The 24,608-nt window shown below is 45.6% G+C and overlaps 1 protein-coding gene across 1 annotated transcript in view; it reads right to left on the reverse strand.

Annotated features, from left to right (window-relative positions):
• The window catches only part of LOC138287475 (rho crystallin-like), a 383,283-nt gene that overhangs the window by 199,281 nt on the left and 159,394 nt on the right, over positions 1 to 24,608 (reverse strand). Inside the window, exon 2 of the mRNA XM_069227917.1 lies at positions 16,413 to 16,619. Coding sequence (XP_069084018.1) covers positions 16,413 to 16,619 — 207 coding nt within the window. The remainder of the gene's footprint in view (positions 1 to 16,412; positions 16,620 to 24,608) is intronic.

Raw genomic sequence — 24,608 nt, forward strand, 5'->3', positions numbered from 1 at the left:
AAACTAATGTAAAGATAGGGAGAACATGAGCAACCCAGTGGGTGGGCACTGCTGATCTGGCAGTGTCCTCTGTCATGTTATCTTGAATTGTTAGAATCTGAGTGATGCGGGATCAAAATAATCCAAGATATAGCAGGGGTGGAAAGAAATAAACATGGTGCATGGTTCACTATAGATATGGATGACAAGGAGCCCTTGTGGTTCTGTGTGGTCTGGTGATCCGACCCTGTTGAACAGTGAACACATATATTACATATGGAAGAATACAGGTAAAGAAGGGATGGTAAGTTTTTTCTGGAAAAATTTGAAAGGGTAGGGAGTCGGCGTCATCTAAATATATCTCCAAAACTCAGGCCAGGGCCCAATACTATATAGGACTTACTCGTTAGGGATCAGGTCTGCCACAGAGCATAACAGATAGGAATAAGTGTAAAACTCGTATGCAGCTGGGCATATCAAAGTCCGAATATTTAAGGCATAGCAGAAGTAATAGAAAGAAGAATGTAGGGTAGAGGTTACTTTAATTTACTGTAGCATTATTAATGGTGCTCTTCAGTTTGTCGAAAGAAATTTGACGCATGGGAGCACTGTTTATTTAATTGGTAAAATGGTCCTGGCTGCACGACTAATTAAAAGCACAGACAATAGATGGGTATTGGAGATCCAGGTATGTAGATAGGTAGGTGCTTTATTTTATTTGCCCACAATAATTAACTAGGTTTCAGAATACCGTAACCTGCAATCAACTTGGAACATTTGAGTGAAACCAACCTAATAGAGTAAGAAGGTTGTGCTCATGGTGCTTACAGAAAAAGGACCTCCTGAATAGGTGGACTGCATTGAAAAATTATAGTGACAATTTTCTCCTGTAAGTGGCCTTCATCAGAAATAATAGTGGCACACTATAATCTTATAAGTGGCCAATGCTGCAAATTATAGTGGCATGTTATTTTATAGATGGCCTGAATTTGAAATTATAGTGGCAGTCATTATTTTATAGGTGACCTGTATGTGAAATTAATGTGGCAAACTGTTCTTTTATAGGTGGCCTGCATCAGAAATTATAGAGGCATACTGGTATCTTGCAAAGTGTGATGCGAAGCGTAGAAACGTGTGACCTTTAACAGGCCAAGCACTGAGGTCTTGTAAGTTAAATTACATCCGTTGTGTGAAGCATCAGGGCCTAGAACACAAACACTTCTCATTGTTCAGACACCACTGGTGCACCTTTTGCACTTGAGAATAGAGCAAATCTGATGAAGGTGACAACTATCACAGATCAGTCTGTCAAGAAGGGGTCCAGTTATGAGAGTGGACAGAAATACTACCATGAGGAAAGGATATTCCTGGTGGCAGAAAAATTGGCAGAAGGAATTTGGGCTTGAATTATATGTAAGATCATCTTGAATGAATGGTAACACCAAATGGGGTAATCCTAGATCCTGAGGGGACCTGACTTTTTCTTCCGAAGCAGTCTGGTTACATGAAATATGGTGGGCATTGGGGATAGAGAAAATGGTTAAAATGGTTGGGGGTGGAAGACTTTGGTACACAATAGGTGAAAGGTCTTGGATGAAGAAGGACCAATAGGTTGACAGGAAGATAGGGCAGCTTGTATACCTGACAGGAGATCTTGTGAGAGTTGGTTCACCCAGGTTGCAGAAGCACCCAGAGCAGACGTTAGGGGTTAATCAGCCTGTTTGGCCACTCAGGGAGGGTGAATGGAGATAGTGATGTCCACATTGATGCGGACATGTCTGCTACATGACTAGTAAGTAGTAGGGCGATTACATCATCAGAATGCTGCTGAAAAAAAGGACATTGCTCATGCAGCAGTTTGAAAAATCCTGCATATAGAGCTGATGGGCCTCAGAGACACACTAGATGTAATCCTTTTATTTAGCCCTCTCTGCTTGCAGGGTCCTGCTCATGGTTGGCTCTTCTTCCCACAGCCTTGTAAGTCATTTTCCTCCTTCACTTCCTCACTAATATGCCTTCCCCAGAAGAAGGGTGCAATCTAGGGTGTTTTCTTGATCAGCTCTCCTCACACCATGGCACTCTAGCACCCACATGACACCACCTACCCCCAGCTTTGAATGGGGACATCTCCTTGGAGACTCATTCACATTTTTTCAGTCAGTCTGGTTAGCTTCAAGTGGCTACGCTTCAACAGGCCCCCTTATTGTAGGGCTTTCCTCCACCTATGTGTGCCACACGTCATCTTTGCTGTCTCTGCTCGTCCATGCTGTGGTGCTTTTATTCACCATTGTGATGCTGAAGTGAGAGATGGTCTGAGTTCTTTGCTTGTTGTCTGCTCTGGCAGTCACCACGGTCCCTTTGTTTGCAGGTACTCGGAATGTAGTAGCACTCTATCTAGAATCTCCTTTTTAACTTTGTTATTGTTGAACCAGGAGCCACTTGTCCTCTTGAATCTCAGCGGCTTTAGCATGTCTCTTGGCTCTGAGTAACTTTTCATTTTCTATTTCTTCTTCTGATCTCTCCTCCTCACTTTAGAGTCAGTCTTCCTTGTTCACTTGTGATTCAGTAAATGATTTCACCTCAGTAATCTCGCCTTCAGGTCTCAATCAGTCAATCAATTAAATGGGATTTATAGAGTGCTGCTAATCACCCGCGAGGGTAACCAGGTGCTGAGAACATAGCTGCTAAGGGATTCAGTTGAACAGCCAGGTCTTGATTTCTTTCCCAATTTCCAGAAGAGAGGATGAGGTTCATAGGTGAAAGGGGAGTTCCTTCCAGGATTTTGCCGTGAGGACGGTGAAAAGCATCCTCCATTGTTGCTTTGGCGAATGCAAGGGTTGTATGTCAGGGAAAGGGAAGAGGAGCGCAGGTGTCTGGAGGGTTGGTGGAAGTTCAGGCGGTGGTTGATGTATGCTGGTCTTTGATTGTGAAGGGCCTTCACAATCAAAGGATGAAGGATCAGCATCTTAAGTTTACATCTCTTCTGAATGGTGAGAGAGTGGAGACTTCTTGATGTGGGGGCTGGTGTGGGTCTGCTTGTGGAGGTCGAGGAAGAGTCTGGCTTCTGAATTCTATATGGTCTGTAGTCTTTTCGGGAGGTGCTGGTGACTCCTATGTAGAGTGTGTTGTAGTACTCCAGCGGACTGGTGACTAGGGCTTGAGTGCCAGTTTGTCTGGTGTTGACAGGGAGCCATTTGAAGGTCTTACGAAGTATGGAGAGGGTGAGGGGGCAGACGGAAGAGACTCTGTTGATCTGGTTTTTCATGGCATGTTTGCTGTCCAGGATGATGTCAAAGTTGTGAGCGTGGCCTGTCAGAGTGGGTGCTGGTCTTAGTTCGGTAGGCCACCAGGAGTCATTCTGCGGGGAGGTGTTGTTCCTGAAGATCAGCACTTCCATTTTGTCTGTGTTGAGTTTTAAGCAGTTGTTATTCATCCAGTCGGCGGTGCCGTCGTACGCCTGTGGAAGTTGGCCTTCATGGTGGAGAGGTGTTCTGATAGCGAGAGGATGAGCTGGGTGTAGTCTGCATAGGTTATGATATTCATTCAGTAGGTTCTACTGATTTTGGCCAAGGGGATCATGTAGATGTTGAACAGTGTAGGGCTAAGGGGTGAGCCTTGAGGTGTTGGTGATGATGTTTTGGGTTCCGAGGTGAAAGGTGGCAGGTGGATTCTCTAGGCTCTTCTGGTGAGAAAGGATGTAATCCATTTGAGGTTGCCTCATTGGATTGCGATGTGATGAAGCCAATTGATAATGATATGAAAGGGTATGGTGTTGAATGCTGCTGAGAGGTCGAGGAGGATCCGGGGCACCGTTTCTCCCTGGTTGAGGAGGGTTCTAAGGTCGCCAGTGACTGCGATCAGAGGGGTTTTGGTGCTTTGGTTGGTGCAGAATCCGGATTGAGAGGGGTTGAGAAGATTGTTGATCTCCAGGTGTTCTGTGAATTGTCAGTTGATGGCCTTTTCGAGGACTTTGGTGGGAAAGGGGAGCAGACAGATGTTGTGGTAGATCATGAGTTTGCTGGGGTCAGTAGAAAGTTTCTTGAGAAGGGTTTTGACTTATGCATGTTTCCATATTTGGGGGAAGGTGGTCGTGATTTTGGATGAGTTGAAGATGGCGGTGAGCTTGCTGCTGATCATTTTGCTCCTGAGGTTGAAAATGTGGTGGGGACAGGGGTCCATGGGTGCTCATGAGTGGATGGAGGTCAGGATGGTTGTGGTGTTTTGTGTGGTAAGATGGTCCAAGGAGATGAACAGGTGATCGTAGCTAGCACTGGGGTTTGCATCCATGGGAGCGAGGAGGCTGAGGGTGTCAGTGGGTTGGGGTTTGAAGTCTTTGTCATGGAAGAAGTCTGCCAGGGTGTCACAGAGTTCCTGAGAAGGGGTGATAATGTTTTTGGTGGCTATGGGGTTGGAGAACTCTCGGACGATGTTGAAGATATCTTTGTGTGGTTAGAGCTGGCTTTGGTGAGGTCCGCCTGCTCGCTCCTCTTAGTCTCTTTGAGTTCTTGGGGGTATTGGTTGAGAGATGGCCAAACATGAGGGTAGCTGGACCCTTCTTGGCTGAACCTGAGGGAAGATGGACAGTGACATGTGGTGGTGCATGGCTTTTTTAGAATAGGCTTCAGGACCATATTGAGAATCTGTTGCAGTGGCTGGTATTCAATTTCCGCTTGCTGCAGGGGTCTTTTTCAATGCTAGCATGAACCTTTTGACCACGCTATTTACTTGTGGTTATAATTGGACTGTTTTCCAATGTTGGACGTTCAGGGGACATTTGCAGCGATAGTGGCTTGCACCCATCGCTGACCAGCTGGCACTGATGACAGTCATGTAGTATCTCCTTCATCATTTGATCTAAACCTGGAAACCATACTCACTCCCAGAATGCTTACTTAATGTCGACCATTCCTCTGTGCCCTGCATGAGCTGGGTCGATCACTTACTTCCTGACATGCTATCCTTTGCCTAGTGTGGGAGGTGCCGCCTTCACGTCACAGCTTCTTCCTCTCTCTGGCTCCAGTGTGCGGCATTTCTGGTTCTACACCTTCATTAGCCAGTTACCATATCTCTCTGATACGCATAAGGAGGCCTACATGTGCAGGACTAGGTCTCCCCATGGGCCGGCTCTTCCTCCCACAGCCTCGTAAGTATTGTTCCTCCCTCACATGCCTTCACCAGAAGCTTAGTGTCATGAGTATTTAAAGAGCTGACCTGGTCAGCTCTCCTCATGCTATGGCGCTCTAACAGCGACATGACACTGTCTTCCCTTTCAATATGTTGAGGTTTTGAGGTACTAGTTTATGGAAGTAGGATAGGGCAAAGCTGGTGCTGCAGGAGGCAGTGTTGATTGAAAAATCATCAGAAGAGAAGTTAGGGTTAAACTGTATATTTTTGGGAAAGTTCAATTAGGGTTTATATTTATCTTTGGGACACCAGAGCCCTGTGCCAGAAATAAGGCATCCATTTCTCACCACCCATACATTTCCTTTCATGATCTTGTGTGCTCTTTGCCCCCTACATCCCCAGCCCACCCCCACTTCCTGGCCGGTTCTTTCCAGGAAATGACATCTGGATCTATTTGCCCACTAGACACAATCTTGGCTGCAGGGTCCTAGTGCCTACATTTTCAACATAACATTGTGCTTGAATAGAGTGACCAGGTGACTCCATATCACCAGGGCACCACTTTTCCAATCCTGGACTTTGTTGTTGCATATCATCGTTATCAAGTGTGTTGGACCAATTGGCTCAATTAAAATTAACCAAGACTACAACTCCCATAAACTGCAAGTAACAATGGATCTCCATGTTAAAAGCAATTACTCACTTATCTATCTACATAAAATAAAAATCTGTCATCTGCATGTAACCCAAAGTGCTTTGCAGGACACACACTAACCATCTATGCTACTCTGAATCAAAACTTTGACTAGACAAACACAGATCACTCCAGGACATACATTAATCACCAGAGTTATCTTGCCATTTTTATTATTCCCTGAGATTTACTGATTTAAAGATCTGTGCTATAACCCCATAAGATATGTTAAAGTGTAGTCTTTGCAACCATTTAAGCTAAAACATATTTACTGTCATGTTTCTTCTAGTTGCCAATTTCTTTGAGGCAGAGTCCTTTAAAAAATAAATGTATAAGTTGAGGCCTAGATTTACTATGATTTTGTGTCCAGTAGCGTCTCTTTTTTGTCACAGCCCAATGCAAAATCTACTTTGGGATTTACAAAGCCACGCACATTCTTGACTGGCGTAGCTTCGTAAATAAAAAAGTAATGCTCTGCAGAGTATAGTGCTGCCTTGTGTTACCCAGTGTCAGGTAACATTACACAAGTGGTGTATGGGTTTTCCGGTGCATCTACCCATGTATTTTTATGCAAACCCATATTTACAAAGACTTGTACACATCTGTTTGCGTCTCAATGTGCACCTACCTGAGGCTGATGTAACAAGGAGCAATATTTTTATTTCTATTTGTTATTTCCTCGCTGTGTGCTGCATTATGCAGCACACATTCAAAGAGGAAAAAGCCTCAAACGATAGATAGTATGCCTTCCTGCACAAAAACTATCCTGACTACAACGCAGGCACCCTTGCGCCATGGCACAAGGGTATCTGCAATGGCACTAGGCATAGAAGTGCTCCAGCATTAGGAGAGAGCAGAACTGTGCCATACTTTTGAAAACAAGGCGCTCTTCTGCTCTCTCCCTTTAACGCATCGCAGCACTGCACCTTTACTTGCTGTGCTGCATTGCATGAAATCTTTGTAAATCTGGGCCCCAATGTCAGACTGCTTTTCATGACTCCGCTCTTTATGACTCCACCCTTTTTCTGTCGCCACACCTTGACCCCTAATTTATGGGTTCCATAAGTAAAGTTTTTCCGTTTCCAGCAGTGCTGTAAGGATCACATACAGGACAGTTGGAAAATAATTTCATGACTGCCTCGCATCACCCCTTTGATTTTTCTCAGCATGCCCAGTGCCAGAAACCCATAAGAAATCAGCAAATTTGGGGCTGTGAATTCCTACACAAAGGGAACTCAAGTCACAAGCTTAAGTACTGATCAGCATCCATTTGTTAAATCTCACAATGCGCTCAAATGTATTCATGATACACCTGTTAAAACTATTCGTGTGGTCTTAAGATCTCATGTCACTTCTTGTGATGTCACTTCCAGTAAGGTCATAGGTCTTGATGCCACTTCCTACTATGCCACTTCCTGTGAAGCCATTTGCGATGTCACATGATGTAATGTCACATGCTGGAATCTCGCTTGCAAACTGCATAACTTGGTTAGTCGCCCCACTTCTGTTTTTTAGGACTCATGGCACAGAGCCTTCTGGTTACCCTATGCCTGAATCATGGCGTACTTACTAAAGGCTTGTCTGAGGAAGAACCAGCAGTTCAGTGTAGGAAAAGGCCCATTTTTTTATGGTCACTCCTATACTTCTTCCCCCATGCTGAAGGTTATGACACTGAAAGTGCACTGGAGCCTGCTATCCAGGCCCTGGTGCCAGTGCTCTCTTACTAAAATGATACGTGTGAATTGCTAACCCCAATTGGCAAGGACATTATATCCCTTATAAGTCCCTGGTAACTGGTACCATGGGTACCCAGGGCATGGGAGTTAGGGGAGTCACCAGGGCCTGAAGCACTGATTGTGCCACCCTAGATGACCCAAGTAAACAGATGACAGCAGGCCTGCCACTGCATACTACATTAGCAGGGCAAACTGCTCAAACTCCTGAGTCCAGGAGGCAGGGTGCATTATATTAAGGGTGTGGACACATAAGTGCAAGTATATATGTCCCTATAGCGGTGCTTTCCATAAAGGCCTACTGTAATTGGTCAGGGGCCCTAGAATAACATGGGCTGGCACTCGGGCACCCCAAGGCTGCCAGCTCCATTATGATCTCACTGAAAAATGTCATTTTCGGTATTCTAATTAAATCCATATTTTTCTCATTAAATCCAAATTTTTGCCAAGGTAATTGAATGTGACATGCACTCAAGTGGCTACCTTAGAGGTTGGCCACCTAGTTTCCCCAGCATTTCCTGTGCCTTGGCTGGCAGTCTGCAGCTGCTACCACCAAGACAGAAATCTGACACCCTGCTAGGACGTGTGAGCACTCCCAGTAGTCGGAAACAAAGGCCTGCCCGGGACAGAGGTGACACTTTACTCCCCGACAGGATGACTAGTGAAGTGGCACATCAAAGCAGTGAGCTTCCAACCATGCACTGCCTCTGATATGCAAGCAGGCTGCCTCCCAAAGGAGAAAACAGCCCTCCCCTTTCCCCCAGGCACATCTGCATCCAGGCAGGTGGGAAAATTAGGTAGTCAGGAGGTGTACACCCCAGAAGGCTAGCCACACCCCTAGGGTGGGCTACCTGGTATGTAAAGCCAAGGAAGGTATCTGTCATTTTTTAAAGTGGCAGAATAGAGGGTTCTGGGTAGCAAAGGTGGCACTCCCCTCCACCCCCCGGATGTGGTCACCTCAGGGCGGACTAGCCGCTGGGGTTAGTAGCTCATTGGCTACTTGTACCCACACCCCTAACCCCCCAAAATGTAGGATTTAAGGACACCCTTGGCACCAGAACCTCAGATTAATTCGACTTGCAACAAAGGACAAAGAAGAGACCCAAGACTGCGACTTCAGGACCTGCACAAAACAAAGGTGAGATTATCTGCTTCTGTGGCAAACAGTTATTCAGGTCCCACTAGAGAAGGTAGGACTGAATATTAGGACAACAGGATGTCAGAATGCAGAGACTGAGTCCATCTACACCATCAGAGTCTGTTGGCCCAATTCCTAGCTAGTTCACAGTGCCTCACCCAATCCCCTAACCTTCCAGGGGTGGCAGGTGATTTAGGCGACCTTGAACATGACACTCTGATCCCCAAGGGAATCGTGGAAAGAGATCTTACCCCTTTCATTATTTACTCATGCATGCCCTTGGCAAACATAAAAAAGATACAAAGGAAGTTTTCAATAAATTAACTGAAACAATCGTACTCTTGCATAGAAATACTCTTGCAGATACAACAAAGCAACATAACAAGCATTATGAACATGGTGAAAAGAATAAACAGTTCGATTATGGCAGCTGGATTTCTATATACACCTACCTATCACTGACACTGAGAGCATAGTGGGTGTACCCTCTCCCTGATCTCTTAGGTTAGCCTGAGACCCCATACCTGGATGACTTGGTCTGGAGTAGGATTGCCAATCCTTCTCTGCAGTATCAGGATTGAAGACCAGGGTTAGCAGAGCTACATGTCGAACACAGCCTTCGTGCCAGGACTGACGTGGCTGGAGTGCCCCTCTGCCCATGAAAGGACAGTGCACTGTTGATATAATAAACTAATGTGTTAGATACACAGCTCTGATACAATAATGTGTCTAGATGGTATAAGCTGTCTCTAAGCGGGCAACGCAAGCACTAGGATACCTTGTTCTGTTCTTAGCCTCGAATGAAGTGTACACATTATGTCGCAGGTAAGGCTTCCTAAAAGCAAGCGGCACGTACATCTTCTCACAATAATACTATGTAAGTAAAATATGTGAAAATAACAGAGATAAAGACAACGTCTGCTAAAATGTGTAAAATATTAAACTAAAATGGAGAACCAATGAGGGTCCAAGATAGCTGCGCTACACAACCACCCTGCAACTGCACGACTGGAACTCGTCCCAAACTAATTATCAGTTACTCCACACAGAGGGACCCCTTTGAGAACAAAGAGCAACTCCAGACTCCCTTGGACTAGTGACACTAGTCCCCTTCAGCCTGCTGGTAAAAGCACGCTTCCAGAACTAAAGAATCACTCACCATCGGGCATGCCGAGGGATCGCCCAAAAGTAAATGGTCCATTGTGGGAAATGTAGTCCTGAGCTCCAGCAAGTTTCGGGTGGCTATCGTTTTCCTTGGACCTCCGGACGTCAAAATATCTTCAAGCTGACTTTACCATTACCAAGGCTTGTTGGAGGCTACCTTTGTTTGACACTGCAACTCAAAGGAACTCCACAGCACCTTCAACCACCATCTCTGTGGCCCTGTGGTAAACTTTTTACATCTGTTTCCTCACCAGCACTGTGTAAGCAGCAAAACCAGCACCTCCCCCAGCTTCTGCTTCAGCACCAAGGACAGTCCGAACAAATCTGCACCCGGGCCTCTCGAACCAGGTAAAATTTAACTTACTAGCCTGGATTGGTCCTGGAACCCGCATCACCTTATCCCCTGCACCCCCGTGGCTTCCAAGCAACTTGAACTGTAAATGACCGATTGTCACTAGTGCTTTTCCCCACTGACTGCAGTGTTAAAGTTTTCCAGTATTGAATTGCATCAACTTATTTTTCCTTCTAAAATCCATAACTCTGGTTATACTTATCCAATGTTGTTCCTTTTGGTGTCTAAATGTATATACAATTCTATTTTTATAAACTGGAGTTGGATTTCTTTCGAAACGTGTCAATTAGGTTAGTCCATGTTGGTACTCTGAAATGCTGAACACATTCTCCTAGTAATGCCTGGCTGCTCTTTTCCACATTACCTGGACTGAGAAGAGGATTTATTAGTGTAAATCCAAAGGCCCTATCTTTGGGGTATTGTGTGAGTATTACATAGTGAAGCCTAACCAGCCTCACTGTATAAACCTGCACTTTCCTACAGTCACTAAGAAGAAAGGAGCTTGGTAGGGGTTGAAATAGCTAAAGGCATAGTAAACAGAGTGAGAGTTGATTTGTTTAGATCGGAGATGAGCTTTAGACACAGCGATTCATTGTTTGTTGATAGGGTCCCTTTCCAGAGAGAGAGTGTGGGTGAGAGAGAGTGTGTGTGAGTTTGTGTGGGTGCGTGTGTGTGTGAGAGAGTGTGCTTTATCCCGTAAATAAAGCGACCTTATGGACCTAGTTATTTTGCGTTCAAATGCCAGTATACATCACTCCTCCCAAAATGTTTGTTACAGCAATGCAAGCTACAGCCTGTCCTGCCTTTAATTGAGGTTTGGGTGGTACACAATATAAACCATTTAACCCCTTCTGTGCCGTGGATGTAATGGTTACGTCCACCGGGACAGTGCTCATGTGCTGAGGACGTAACCATTACGTCCTCGGCACTGAGCTCTCCCTCTGTGGGCCTCCCTCCCACCCCCCCAAGGCAGGGATGGAAGGGGAAGCCCTTTCCCTTCCACCCCAGACCGCCCCTGACATGTCTGATGAAGTCAGCGCGCATTCGCGCACTGACCTCATCAGAGGCCACATCCCCATCATGCTGGAAGCTCAGCTTCCAGCGCGATCGGAAATGCATAGCATTTCTCTTCCGATCATGTGAAGGGGGCCTGAGAGGCTTCAAAGGGAAGGAAATAAATTTCCTTCCCTTTGAAGTCTCTCAGAGCATTTCAGAAGCCGGATCGTAAAGCGATCCGGCTTCTGAAATGCCCACTAGGCACCAGGGTTTTATTAAAGAAATGGAAATTGGCATGAGGGGAGAGACCCCTTGGGCAAGGGTCGCTCCCCAGAGGGGCAATATTTTTCAAGGCCTGGGGGCAGAAACCACTAGGCGCCAGGGATAAAAAAAAATTATTTCTTTTTTTTTTTTTAGAGTTGGGGAGCGACCCCTTAGGCAAGGGTTGCTCCCATAGGGAGCAAAATATATTTAGGCCATTTCTGCCCCCTTTGGAGGCAGATCGGCCTATTTTTATGAGGCAGGGCAGAAACCACTAGACACCAGGGAGTTTTTTTTTATGGCAAATTCACGGAAGGGGAGGGACCCCTTAGGCAAGAGTAGCTCCCCGGGGGGGGGCACATTTATTTTAGGCCATTTCTGCCCCCACTGGGGGGCAGATCAACCTATTGTTGTTAGGCCGATCTGCCCCCGGGGGGGCGGCAGAAACCTCTAGGTGCCAGGGATCATTTTTGTTTTTTTTTTTAGAGGTGGGGAACGACCCCTTGGGCAAATTGTATTTAGACCATTTCTGCCCCCCTTGGAGGCAGATCGGCCGATTTTTGTTAGGTCAATTTGAAAGCCACTAGGCACTGAGGATTTTCTTTTTTGCGCCAGTTTCACCAAGGGGAGCGACCCCCCTAGAAACCTGTAGGCGCCAGGGATCATTTTTTTGGTTTTGGTTTTTTTTTGGTTTTGCTTTTTAGAGGTGTGGAGCGACACCTTAGGCAAGGGTCGCTCCCCTGGGATGGCGAATTTATTTTTGGCCATTTCTGCTCCCCTTGGGGGAAGATCGGCGTATTTCTATTAGGCCGATCTGCCCCCGAGGGGGGCAGAAACCACTTAGGCACCAGGGATTGGTGTGTGTATGTATGTGTTTTCTTTAGGGGAGCAGCCCCTTAGGTAAGGGTCACTCCACATGGGGACACCTTACTGTTGGCCATATCTGCACCCCCTTGGGGGCAGATTGGCCTATTTTTGGAAGGCCCACGAGAGACCAGGGAAGTTTTTTTTTCCAAAATAAGAGGGTGGGGGTATGGCCATATCCCCACCCCAAATAAATGGGGCCAAAGATGTTCTGCCCACCAGTGGGAAGATGGGGCAATTACCCCTGATCCACACCCCGGGGGGGGGCAGAAAGTCTATTAGATGCCAGGGAATTAAAAAAATATATAATTGTGGGTTGGTGGCTACCAACCAGTATGGGCCTAGTTATGCCCCCACTCAAAATGAAGGGGGTAACAGTCTTTCAGCACTCCTCGCACTCTAAAACATCTTATCCCACAGCAAGCAAGAAGACATTTGATTATTTTGGGTTTAGGTTTTACATTTGGGCCATGAGAGCTTGGCTAACTCTCAAATTCGTCCCACTTGGAATGGTGAGGGCTGCACTTTATGGACTTTGGGACGCTGCCTTGTAGAAAAATCCACAAGACCTAGACACATCTGAAAACTAAACATCTGGGTGATTCCAGGGTGGTGTGTTTCACATGCACCCCGCACCATTTTCTTACCCACAATGCCCTGCAAACCTCCAACTTTGCTGGAAATCACACATTTTTTCCACGTTTTTGTGATGGAACCTTCGGGAATCTGCAGGAATCCACAAAATTCCTACCACCCAGCATTATCTCATCTATACTGATAAAAATTCTGCTGCACTTGTCAGCCTAAAGATGTTTTTCACAAACTGCCCTTTTGGACCCGCTTTGGTTCCCCCTCAATTTCGACATGTTTTTGGCTCTTCCCTGTCACAAGCACTTGGCCCACCTACACAAACGAGGGATCATTTTTACCGGGAGACTGAGGGGAACGTTGGGTGCTATAAAACTTTGGCCTGGTGAGGTGATCCCACACAGAAATGTGGAAAAAAAATAATTTTTTAGCTAAATTTGAGGTTTACTGAGGATTCTGGGTAAGAAAACATTGGGGGATCCACGCAAGTCACACCTCCCTGGACTCCCTCTGGTGTCTCGTTTTCAGAAATGTCTAGGTTTGGTAGGTTTCCCTAGATTGCTGCTGAGCCCAGGACCAAAAACGCAGGTGCCCCCCGCAAAAACAGGTAGTTTTGTATTTGATAATTTTGGTGTGTCCAGATAGTATTTTGAGTCATTTCCTTTCGCGGGCTGTAGGCCTACCCACTAAAGTGAGGTAGCATTTTTATCGGGAGACTTGGGGGAAGACTGGGTGGAATGGAATTTGTGCCTCCTCTCTGATTCCAGAACTTTCTGTCACCAAAATAAGAGAAAAAAATGTTTTTTTGGCCAAATTTTAAGGTTTGAAAATAATTCTGGGTAACAGAACCTGGTCAGAGCCCCACAAGTCACCCCATCTTGGATTCCCCTAGGTGTCTAGTTTTGAAAACTGCGCAGGTTTGCAAGGTTTCCCTAGGTGCCGGCTGAGCTAGAGGCCAAACTCCACAGCTAGGCACTTTGCAAAAAACAGCTCTGTTTTCTTTGTGAAAATGTGATGTGTCCATGTTGTGTTTTGGGCCATTTCCTGTTGCGGGCGCTAGGCCTACCCTCACAAGTGAGGTACCATTTTATCAGGAGACTTGGGGGAACGCTGGGTGGAAGGAAATTTGTGGCTCCTCTCTGATTCCAGAACTGTCACCGAAATTAGAGGAAAAAGTGTTTTTTGGGCCAAATTTTGAGGTATGCAAAGGATTCTGGGTAACAGAACCTGGTCAGAGTCCCACAAGTCACCACATCTTGGATTCCCCTAGGTGTCTAGTTTTAAAAAAGGCACAGGTTTGCTAGGTTTCCCTAGGTGCCGGCTGAGCTAGAGGCCAAAATCCACAGCTAGGCACTTTTCAAAAAACAGCTCTGTTTTCTTTGTAAAAATGTGCTGTGTCCATGTTGTGTTTTGGGGCATTTCATGTCGCGGGCACTAGGCCTACCCCCACAAGTGAGGTACCATTTTTATCAGGAGACTTGGGGAAACACTGGGTGGAAGGAAATTTGTGACTCCTCTCTGATTCCAGAACTTTCTGTCACCGAAATGAGAAAAAAAGGTGTTTTTTTGGCCAAATGTTGATGTTTGCACAGGATTCTGAGTAACAAAACCTGGTCAGAGCCCCACAAGTCACCCCATCTTGGATTCTCCTAGGTGTCTAGTTTTCAAAACAGCGCAGGTTTGCTATGTTTCCCTAGGTGCCGGCGGAGCTAGAGGCTAAAATCCACAGCTAGGTGCTTTGCAAAAAACAGCTGTTTTCTTTGTGAAAATGTGATGTGTCCACGTTGTGTTTTGGGGCATTTCCTGTCGCGGGTGCTAGGCCTACCCACGCAAGTGAGGTACCATTTTTATCGAGAGACTTGGGGGAACACAGGATAGCAAAACAAGTTTTATTGCCCCTTGTCTTTCTCTACATTTTTTCCTTCCAAATGTAAGACAGTGTGTAAAAAAGATGTCTATTTGAGAAATGCCCTGTAATTCACATGCTATTATGGGCACCCCAGAATTCAGAGATGTGCAAATAACCACTGCTTCTCAACACCTTCTCTTGTGGCCATTTCGGAAATACAAAGGTTTTCTTGATACCTATTTTTCACTTTTTATATTTCTGCAAATGAATTGCTGTATGCCTGTTATAGAATGAAAACCCATTGCAAGGTGCAGCTCATTTATTGGCTCTGGGTACCTAGGGGTCTTGATGAATCTACAAGCCCTATATATCCCCGCAACCAGAAGAGTCCAGCTGACGTAACGGTATATTGCTTTCAAAAATCTGACATCACAGGAAAAAGTTACAGAGTAAAACGTAGAGAAAAATTGCAGTTTTTTCCACCTCAATTTCAATATTCTTTTATGTCAGCTGTTATTTTCTGTAGGAAACACTTGTAGGATGTACACAAATGACCCCTTGCTGAATTCAGAATTTTGTCTACTTTTCGGAAATGTTTAGCTTTCTAGGATCCAACATTGGTTTCTCACCCATTTCAGTCACAAACTGGAAGGTGGCTGAAAGCACAAAAAATAGTAAAAATGGGATATGTCCCAATAAAATGTCAAAATTGTGTTGAAAAATTGGGTTTTCTAATTCAAGTCTGCCTGTTCCTGAAAGCTGGGAAGATGGAGATTTTACCACGGCAAACCCTTTGTTGATGCCATTTTCAGGGAAAAAAACATGAGCCGCCTTCTGCAGCCTTTTACCATTTTCTTTTTAAAAAACGAAATGTTCGCTGTATTTTGGCTAATTTCTTGGTCTCCTTCTGGGGAACTCACAAAGTCTGGGTACCTCTAGAATCCCTAGGATGTTGGAAAAAAAGGATGCAAATTTGTCGTGGGTACCTTATGTGAACAAAAAGTTATGAGGGCATAAGCGCAAACTGCCCCAAATAGCCAAAAAAGGCTCGGCACAGGAGGGGAAAAGGCCTGGCAGCGAAGGGGTTTACAAACACTCCTCTTTCTCGCTCTGCTGTGAAGAAATATGCAAATGAGACCAGCTCTACCCTCTTTCTCAAACAAAAGTTCCCCTTGAAGGAGCTGCTGTATAAATTGAGTCCGGAGTGTACAGTTTCACTGGATGGAATGTGCGGAAGCTCTCTAGGCTGGCTTATTGAGCTCATTGCTAAAAAAAAAAAAAACTGCATGAAATAACAAAAAAACTGAATAAAGTTACTCACATAATACGGCACTCTGTCTATAACGAGTGGAGTTACAGGGTGGCTCCGTGTCATCGCGTTATACTTCCAATCCTACCACATCCTGTGAGCCTGGGCACATCATCTATTCTCCCCGTAGCTATAAAACAATGCAGGTGACCATGTCTGAGGTAACTGGTGCTCAGGTAAAGCGCTGGGCCTTCGTTCGTGCGATATTTAAAAAACACACAAATATGCGCTAAAGACGTAAAAACAAAGCTTTAGCTTACGGAAAGACAAATAGATATCCTTTACAGGCTGATTTGAACAAAGTGAAGTCAGGAATCCTAGATACATCTAGAGCGTACCCAGAGGGGAGAGATTGACTTACGCCTTCGGGGCTATAGGTTCCAAAGCCGAGGACCGGTATCCGGTTTCCGTCGTTCATTGTGATGGAGGAATCTTTGGTGAGCTCCATGGCTTCTTCGGTGCACTCTCTGGAGTTAGCAAGTTGAAGCTCGTGCTTCCTGCAGCGTGAGAGCTCCGGCCGGGCAATGCTCCTTTTCACCTGAGGCTCCAGGGCGGTGCAGGGGAGGGCCTGGTAGCAGAACAAAAGCGGCTGTAACATAAAAGAGCATGCTGGTGCCAATGAAAAAAAAGAAAGCACAGATGCAGATCTGCCTGCAGCCCTGGTGCCAGGGCAGGGTGCAGGGATTCACGTCTGCTGATCAAAAACACGTTGGCCAAAGGAAGACTTAGGGCCTCAGTTAGATCTTGGTGAACTGGTTACTTATTCACAAACCTGTGCGCTGTATTACAATTTTCATAGGATATAATGGAACCGTAATATGGTGGACGGGATATCCGTCACCGTTGTGACAGAGTAACCTGTTTGCTAAGTTTTAAATCAGGCCCTTAATCTTTAGAGAGGAGAAATACATCCATTGCTTTCTTACGTTTACAAGTTTATGAATTTTTTGTATTAAACATCATAGAATACAGAGCATAAACTCAGACACCAATCGAGGGAACATCTTAGGTTATTAACACAGAGCATCAATTACATTTATACAGATGTTGGCTAGGCTCAGGTCAACCAATGTCACGAATGCCACCTATCACAAAGATAATTATTGAAGATCACTTACGGCTGTCACTGATATAGTAACACGAATATCATAGGTAAATGTAAGAAGTCGGATCTGGAGAAGCTGTAGGTTGAGTGTCAGCTATATCAGTTTGCAGTTCTGCCAGATATCCTATCAATGGCGCCCATATATCTTTGGGTCTAGACAGCCGCATGTTTGCATAAAGTTCAGCATTTGTGTTACAGACAGCAACACTTCTGAGCCAGTCCTCCTGTGTAGAATGTGGACCCTTCACCCCATCTTCAGGTCAGGTCTGCAGCCTTGCCTCACTGAGGACTTTACCCTCTTGAAAAAGTTTAAGGAAACTTCATGACCAGGGCCATCCTTATCCTCGTATCTTACCCACACTTCATTGCTATCCACCTCAGACTTTACCCTTGTCCTGTTCTAGCACGACTAGTTTCCTGTAATTGGTGTGTTGTGCTATTTGGTGCTATTTTTCATTTTAAACTTTGAAAATTCGTATCTCTATTTCCTGTAATTGGATTTTTGTTGTTTTGGTGTCATTTGTTTCACTAAAATATGCTCTGTTTTTATAAATTGGAGTGGAATTTTTATTGTTTTGTGTTGTGTACTTTTCTAATGGTTCTGGTACTACTGAATGCTTTATATATTTTCTTAAGTTGAGCCTCTGTGCCATAGCTACCAGGGGTTGAGCTCAGGTTTAAATTACTGAAACCTTTACTGGACCTAACAAGAATAATGACATTATTACTTGTGGTAGACTACCATCCACCCCTAATAACAATACCCTTTCTCACAGACAGCAACAAAAGTGTTCTTAGGATGGAGATTTGACCTTCACAGGGCTTCTCCCTCGGCGCTTTTCACAGCTGGTTACTTTGTTTCCCCACAGTCATGGGGAAGCAGAGTTTGATGACACCAACAGCTGTTTGCAAGTGATAGTTACACTGTCACTGCCCACTGTGACAGAATTCATGTAGATGTCCACGTCTGCTGATAATGAGATGAACCAGATTCTTCAGGAAACCCAAGACTCCCAGCTAGCTATGGAGGTCAAAATTGACAATGTGGCCATGGAGGTCCATCTACTCAGATCTGACCATCGGAAACTATGAAAAAAGGTCAAAGAGACTGAAGCGGCAGTAGCTCAGCTGACACCATAGGTCTCAGCTTTCCACAAACTAATAGAGGACATCCCAGCGATACATCAAGTGCAGAGACTAGGATGCAAAAAACAATTCTGATGTTACACTGCCCAGATTATGGGCCTTCTAGAGAGATTTGAATGCCATAGAATAGAGCTTTTCCTGGAAGAGTTTCTAATAAATTTTTTACCCCCGAAAGACTGTTTAAATTCTTCTATATCACTAGAGCCAAAAGATTCCAAATGACCCCCTCCTCTTCCTGAATGCCTGCACTGATCTGTAGTTGCTTGCCTATTTAGCTGCAGAGACTGAGATTTTATCTTGCAATGGGCGAGGCACCTGGCTCTCACTGGCTCTGAAAACTACACTATTATTATCTTCCAGGGTTACTCCCAGGCTGTGGAGCAGGAACAAAACACATTCCTGAAATTCAAGAAACACCCGTTGGACCTCAGCAACAAATACATATTGCTCTTTTCTGCTAAATTGAAGATGTTAGCTTATGGCAAGGCTTAACTTCTTTAAAGCTGTGGAGTCTGCCTGGTAAAAGATGGAAACAAAAGTTGGAGTTGGCAGAAGCTTATCCCCAAGTGCTAACCCTATCATAATCAGAGCAGGAAGGGAAGGGACAAACCCTGGGCAAGGAATGTAATCCCTGAACAAAAAGAGAGTAAGGGTGGAGAGCAGTTACCTGACAGAAGCACATTCTTCCTTTCAGGTACTTGATGTTTGGGAATCGGCAAGTGGGTGTAAAATATGTTATGGGAGAGGGATAAAGAGGAGAGCAGCAGATCCTGGTAGTTACCTGATATTACCTGATAGAAGCACCTTCTTCCTCTTTTTTCCCCAGGGTGTATAGGACTGCAAAGGGAATGAGTAGGAACTCCAGACAAGGAAAGACTACCTTAAAAGTCAGTGGACTTAGGAAAACAGAGCCAGAACTAGATATTTGGCATACATTTGTAAAGAGACTCTGGGAACCCCTTGTGTGCTTAGCCTATCTCTCTGTACCTGCCAAGAGGATCACCCTATGCTGTTAAAAGGACTCTCACCAACATGTGGCATGCTTCATCATAGAGTCCTCGTCCAGATACCTAGTGCATTTGGACGGAGTCAGCCTTGGCAGATAATCAGGCTCTTTGGTTATTGGGTGGGATCCTAGATTTAAAATAGTCTAGGGTGTCCTGAGGGTGCATTTTATTTGCAAAGGTCACTATGATGGAGTTAAAAAAAGGTTGAGATGCAGTAAGGAAATTAGTGTCCTTTGTATCCCTGGGTCATCATGAATCAGCCATCACACCAATGCATCACTGGGCTAGTTGGCTTTAGTCAGGAACTCACAAGGGTTCCGTTAGTAGTGTATCTGTGTGCATGCAATTGTAAAACTTCTATTCACCATACTCATACATGGCATACATGCCAACCCATTTGGTCTCTTATGTTCCCATTTCTTTGTAGGTATGGGAGAAACAAAGATAATTAATCAATTTTATATAGAGACATACAAGCAAGGATTATGATTATTTGGCTCCGCTTTATTCCAACAGTAGCTTCAGAACATCAGTAACACATTAACAATATGAAAACATGTAATCCCAAATATCAGCGAATCATAGAACAGTAAGTCCATAACATTCTGACGCAAACAGCCATCTTCCTCTTTCTTTGTGGAACTACACGCTGAGATCCAACAACCTCTGTTATTCCTGTTCCTGTTTGTCTCTATGGGAAAGCAACAGACATAACTTTCCATGAACCCTCTCAGAATGTATCAAGACATATGACATTTTGTAAACTTCAAATGAGCAATTTCTACATTTCATAAAGTGCTTTAAAATGACATTCCTGCTGTGAACCTAAAGCATAAGGTTACACATACTCCTCATTATTATCCAGGTAGGTATCTAGGTAAAAAGGCATGTTCTGACTAGTGGAGGGATCATTCTCACATCCATGTCCTTAATAGAATTCACATTTCCCTTCATAATAGCTAAGAATTGTTTTTCTCTATGTCAGGGCTGGAGGCTCAGATTAAGCTAGTTTAAAGACGATTTACAGCCAGTGAAGCTACACTATTGACCGGTTTAAAATAGAACTGTTTAAAGACTGATTCCGATGACCAGACTTTCGCCTTCAGGATGTCTTCTGAGTGGGCCCCAAGAGACAAAACCTTTGGAGCAATAGCCCTTCTAGTCGAGTGAGCCCTAAATATAGAGGTGTCAATACCTGCTTCTTGTATCACCCATCTGAGCCATCCTGTGATTGCCGGTGATGACACTGCCAGGAAAGATTTCCTTACAGCACTTGTCATATTCTCATAAGCTTTGAGGCATTGAACCTCTCACGGTTAGGGTACTTCTTAAATTCAGGGTAAGAAACAGTCTTGGCATTGCTTTTAGTATGTCTAGAAATAGTAAAAGTAACCTGATGAGAATTAATCACCCTACACATTAAATACAAGGCTGCGTTGTGTAAGACTGCAAGCAACCAGACATAGCAACATGGGCAATTTAACCATAAAGTCATTCCTAGGTAGGAACTGGTTTTGTTGCCAGGACATGAAAAGATGAATATCTAAAAGGCCAGAATAAGTTGGTGTTGGGGAAATGGGAGCCTAACCTGCCCCACCAAATTAATCTACACATTAAAGGGTGTTCACTTACTGCAGTACCAACAATAAGCCTGGGGCCTGCCGAGATGACGGAATGAAATACATTTACCGAATTGTAATCTGCTCCTTGTGACACATTTTCCGACAGGAAGTTCACGATGTGAACAAGCTTGGTCCCCACTGGACTGAAACATCGTTCCATACACCAAAAATACCATCTTGACCAAGCCAAGTTGTAGTATTTGATTGTGGTGTCCGACGAAGGTTTGTTGATGAGCTCCTCAGCTTGTTTTTAAAGGCCGGGGATTGACCATCGTTCCTGGTAATCTGCAGTGCCATAAATTGGACGGATCCTTACTCTGCTAAGCGGCAATGGTGAATCTGAAAGAATGCTCCAGAGACGGGGGATACGGATCAGTAAATCTGAGGAAAGCTCCATCAGAATTGGAAACCACACAAAAAATGCATCTGGCATAGACCTTATCGTGACAGGATTGCCTTGCATAGTTCCACAAGAAGGGTGTACCTGCTTAAATTGTGAAAGTGTCTAGATTAGCAATCTGCCGTCATATTCCAAATGCCCAGCAGGTATTTTGCTGTAACCACAATCTGTTTCTGATGACAAAAATCCCAGAAATTCTCTGCCTTTTCCACCAGAAGTTTTGATCTTGTGCCACCCAGGTGGTTGGTGTAATGTACTGCTGAGATGTTGTCCATCTTTGGAAGTATGCAGCAGTTCAGTCTGTCGCTTGTCCAACATTTGATGGCAAAGGATCCCACCAATAGCTCTAGACAATTGATGTGTAGTGCTAGCTCTTCTTCTGACCATTATCCTCTGGTGGGCACTCCTCCACAACTGGAAAACATCCTGATATGCTATCATCTGATTCTATAACAATGTGTGGAGTGGATACAAAAATGTGTCTTTCATTTCATGTTTCCATGTGTGTAACCACCCTGGGAGTAGGTGAGACCCTGCCTCAGATGAGAAATCTTCAGTGTTGGAGGGATCTGTAGTGCAGAGGTCCCGGGAAAATCACCTGCATGGCCAAGGAGAGCAAGCCTCCTATCCTTGTCAGTTGCCTCAGTGATATCTGGGGGGTTTCCAGTGCTTTCCTGCATTCTTTCCTGATGCTGTTCATATTTCTGTTGGAGTCTATAGCAACATTTGCTGAAGGAGTTCTTACTGAGATAGCAGGAATATAGTCATAGAGAGATGACGCCAGTCTGCCCTCCACTCCATCCATGATAAGGATATTGTTGAGATAAATGATCAGATGTATACTTCTTGCTCTGAGAAACTCCACCGCTGTCCAAAGGAGCTTGGTGAAGAACTAAGGGGCTAATGATAGACCGAAGGGCAGTGGTGAAATTTCATAAATCTGTTCCAGCCAAGCAAACTACAGGAATCTGCGGTGTGGTGGAAAGATTTGAGCCGCCAACAGGGCATCCTTTAGATCCAGGTGTACCATATAGTCCTACGGATGGAGGACATCCCTGAGGAGATGGATACCCTCCAATTGAATCTGAATTCTAACCATTCATGGAATTCCCAGAGGTTTATCACCAGGTGATGCCTTTTGTCTTTTTTCTCCACAAGAAAAAGGTTGCTCAAGAACCCTGTAGGATGCAGGCGTGAGTGAGTGATAGCCCCTTTTTCCAGCAGTGAACTCACCTCCTGATCTAACAAATATGAGTCTTTGACTGAAAAAGCGATCGGCCTCAATCTCTGCATTTGCCTGGGTGATCCATAGAAATCAGTCTGAAATCCTCTGATTGGAGGATACAGGCCCTCATTATGACCCTGACAGTGAGTGATAAAGTTGCACTAATACCGCCAATAGGCTGGTGGTAACTACAGTCAAATTCTGACCATGGCAGTGATAACCCCCATAGACAACCAATGTACCACACCAACCGCCAGGGCGGAAATAACACTCACCACGGCGGTAGCCGTCAACAGCCAGGTGGAAGACAAAGTACCGCCCACCATATTAAGACACTACAATCCGCCACGTTTTCCGGGGCAGTACCAACGCCATCAAAAGCCTTGCGGAAGCGCATCACAGGAGAGAAAAGACTCGCCATCAGAGACAGGGAAGAACAACACCGCCATGGAACCCAAACTGCAAGTTTTTCCGATGATCTTCTATGTTATGGTCCACCTGGAACACCAACGCTGCCGCCGCCGCCACCGATGGTGAGTACAGCCGCCTAGCACACTAGGAACGGAGGGAGGAAAGCAAGAGTGACACACACATGCACAACACACACCCGACACACACACACCATACACACAACCAGCTGCACACGAAAAACAATTTGCACCCAATACATGGCATGAATAATGCAAGGATAACAGGAATGCACGAAGGTGAATGTATTGATATCGACAGCTAATAAATGATTGAATTGTCAGTGAAACAGATATGTACAAATGTACACAAAGGGACACTGCCCAGTCCGATATTCAAAGGGCCCACATGGCAGCAGGGCACAGTCCAAGGCCCAACTCGAATCCTGACATCATCCGTATAGAACACTGCAGGGGCATCAGTTTGCAAGTGGGCAGGCACCTCATGGGGATAGGGAGCACCTCAGCAGAATACGGGAACATTCCCACTGGTTCTGGAGGGGGCTCCATGCCCATTTCTCTATCCTGGGGAGTGCAAGGCCACAGTCTCTCAGGTGGGTGACTTGCCCACTGGTTGTGGAGGGACCTCCATGCCCAGTTCTCTGTCCTGGGGAGTGCAAGGCCACAGTCTCTGGAGTAGGTGACTTTCCCACTGGTTCTGGAGGGGGCTCCATGCCCAGCTCTCTGTCCTGGGGAGTGCACGGCCACAGTCTCTCAGATGGGTGACTTGCCCACTGGTTCTGGAGGGGGCTCCATGCCCATGTCTCTGTCTTGGGGAGTGCAAGGCCACAGTCTCTGGAGTGGGTGGCTTTCCCACTGGTTCTGGAGAGGGCCCCTTGTACAACAGCCCCTGGAGGGTGGCCTACATGGCTTCCGCTGGTGGCGACGGCTGCTAGTTGGTGGCAGTTGGAGGTGCCTCCTGGGCAGCCTCTGCAGGTGGTGATGGCTCCACGTTGGTGGCAGATGGAGATGCCTCCTGGGCAACCACTGCAGGTGGTGATGGCTGCACTTCCTCAGCTGGCGGTGGGGGCCCCATGACCACTGGTGGTGCTGGAGGTGTCACCCTGACAGCCCCTGCTGGAGTAGAGGGCTTCTTCCTCTCCATGACGTGGGGCGTGGAATCCTTACCATTCCTGGCGGTGTTGATGGCTTCTTCCCCTTCATGGCAGGTTGTACGTGTTCCTTAGCGTTCTGGGCAAGAGTCAAGGGCTTCTTCCCTTTCAAAGCAGGAGGTGCAGGCTCCTTCCCCTTCATGGCAGGAGGTGCAGGATCCTTCCCCTTCTTGGCTGAAAGTGTGGGATCCTTCCCCTTCTTGGCTACTGGAGTGGGATCCTTTACTGTCTTGCCACCACGATTAGGTGGTGCCACCACTGTCCGCATGGACTGTTTGGTAGAGGTGCTGGGCTGGGTTATTGAGACCCTGCTACTATGGGCAGCGCGGGTGGGGAGGGTCAAGTTGGGCAAGGAAAAGCTTCTTAGGGACGTTGGGGTGGGAGGAGGGGGAAGGGATGGGAGTGGAGGTTAAGGAGTGGTTGTAGGAGGTGTATGTTTTCTGGATTTGGGTGCAGGTGCATGGGCAGTATGC

This window comes from Pleurodeles waltl, chromosome 4_1 (genome assembly GCF_031143425.1).
Source record: "Pleurodeles waltl isolate 20211129_DDA chromosome 4_1, aPleWal1.hap1.20221129, whole genome shotgun sequence".
Lineage (NCBI taxonomy): Eukaryota > Metazoa > Chordata > Amphibia > Caudata > Salamandridae > Pleurodeles > Pleurodeles waltl.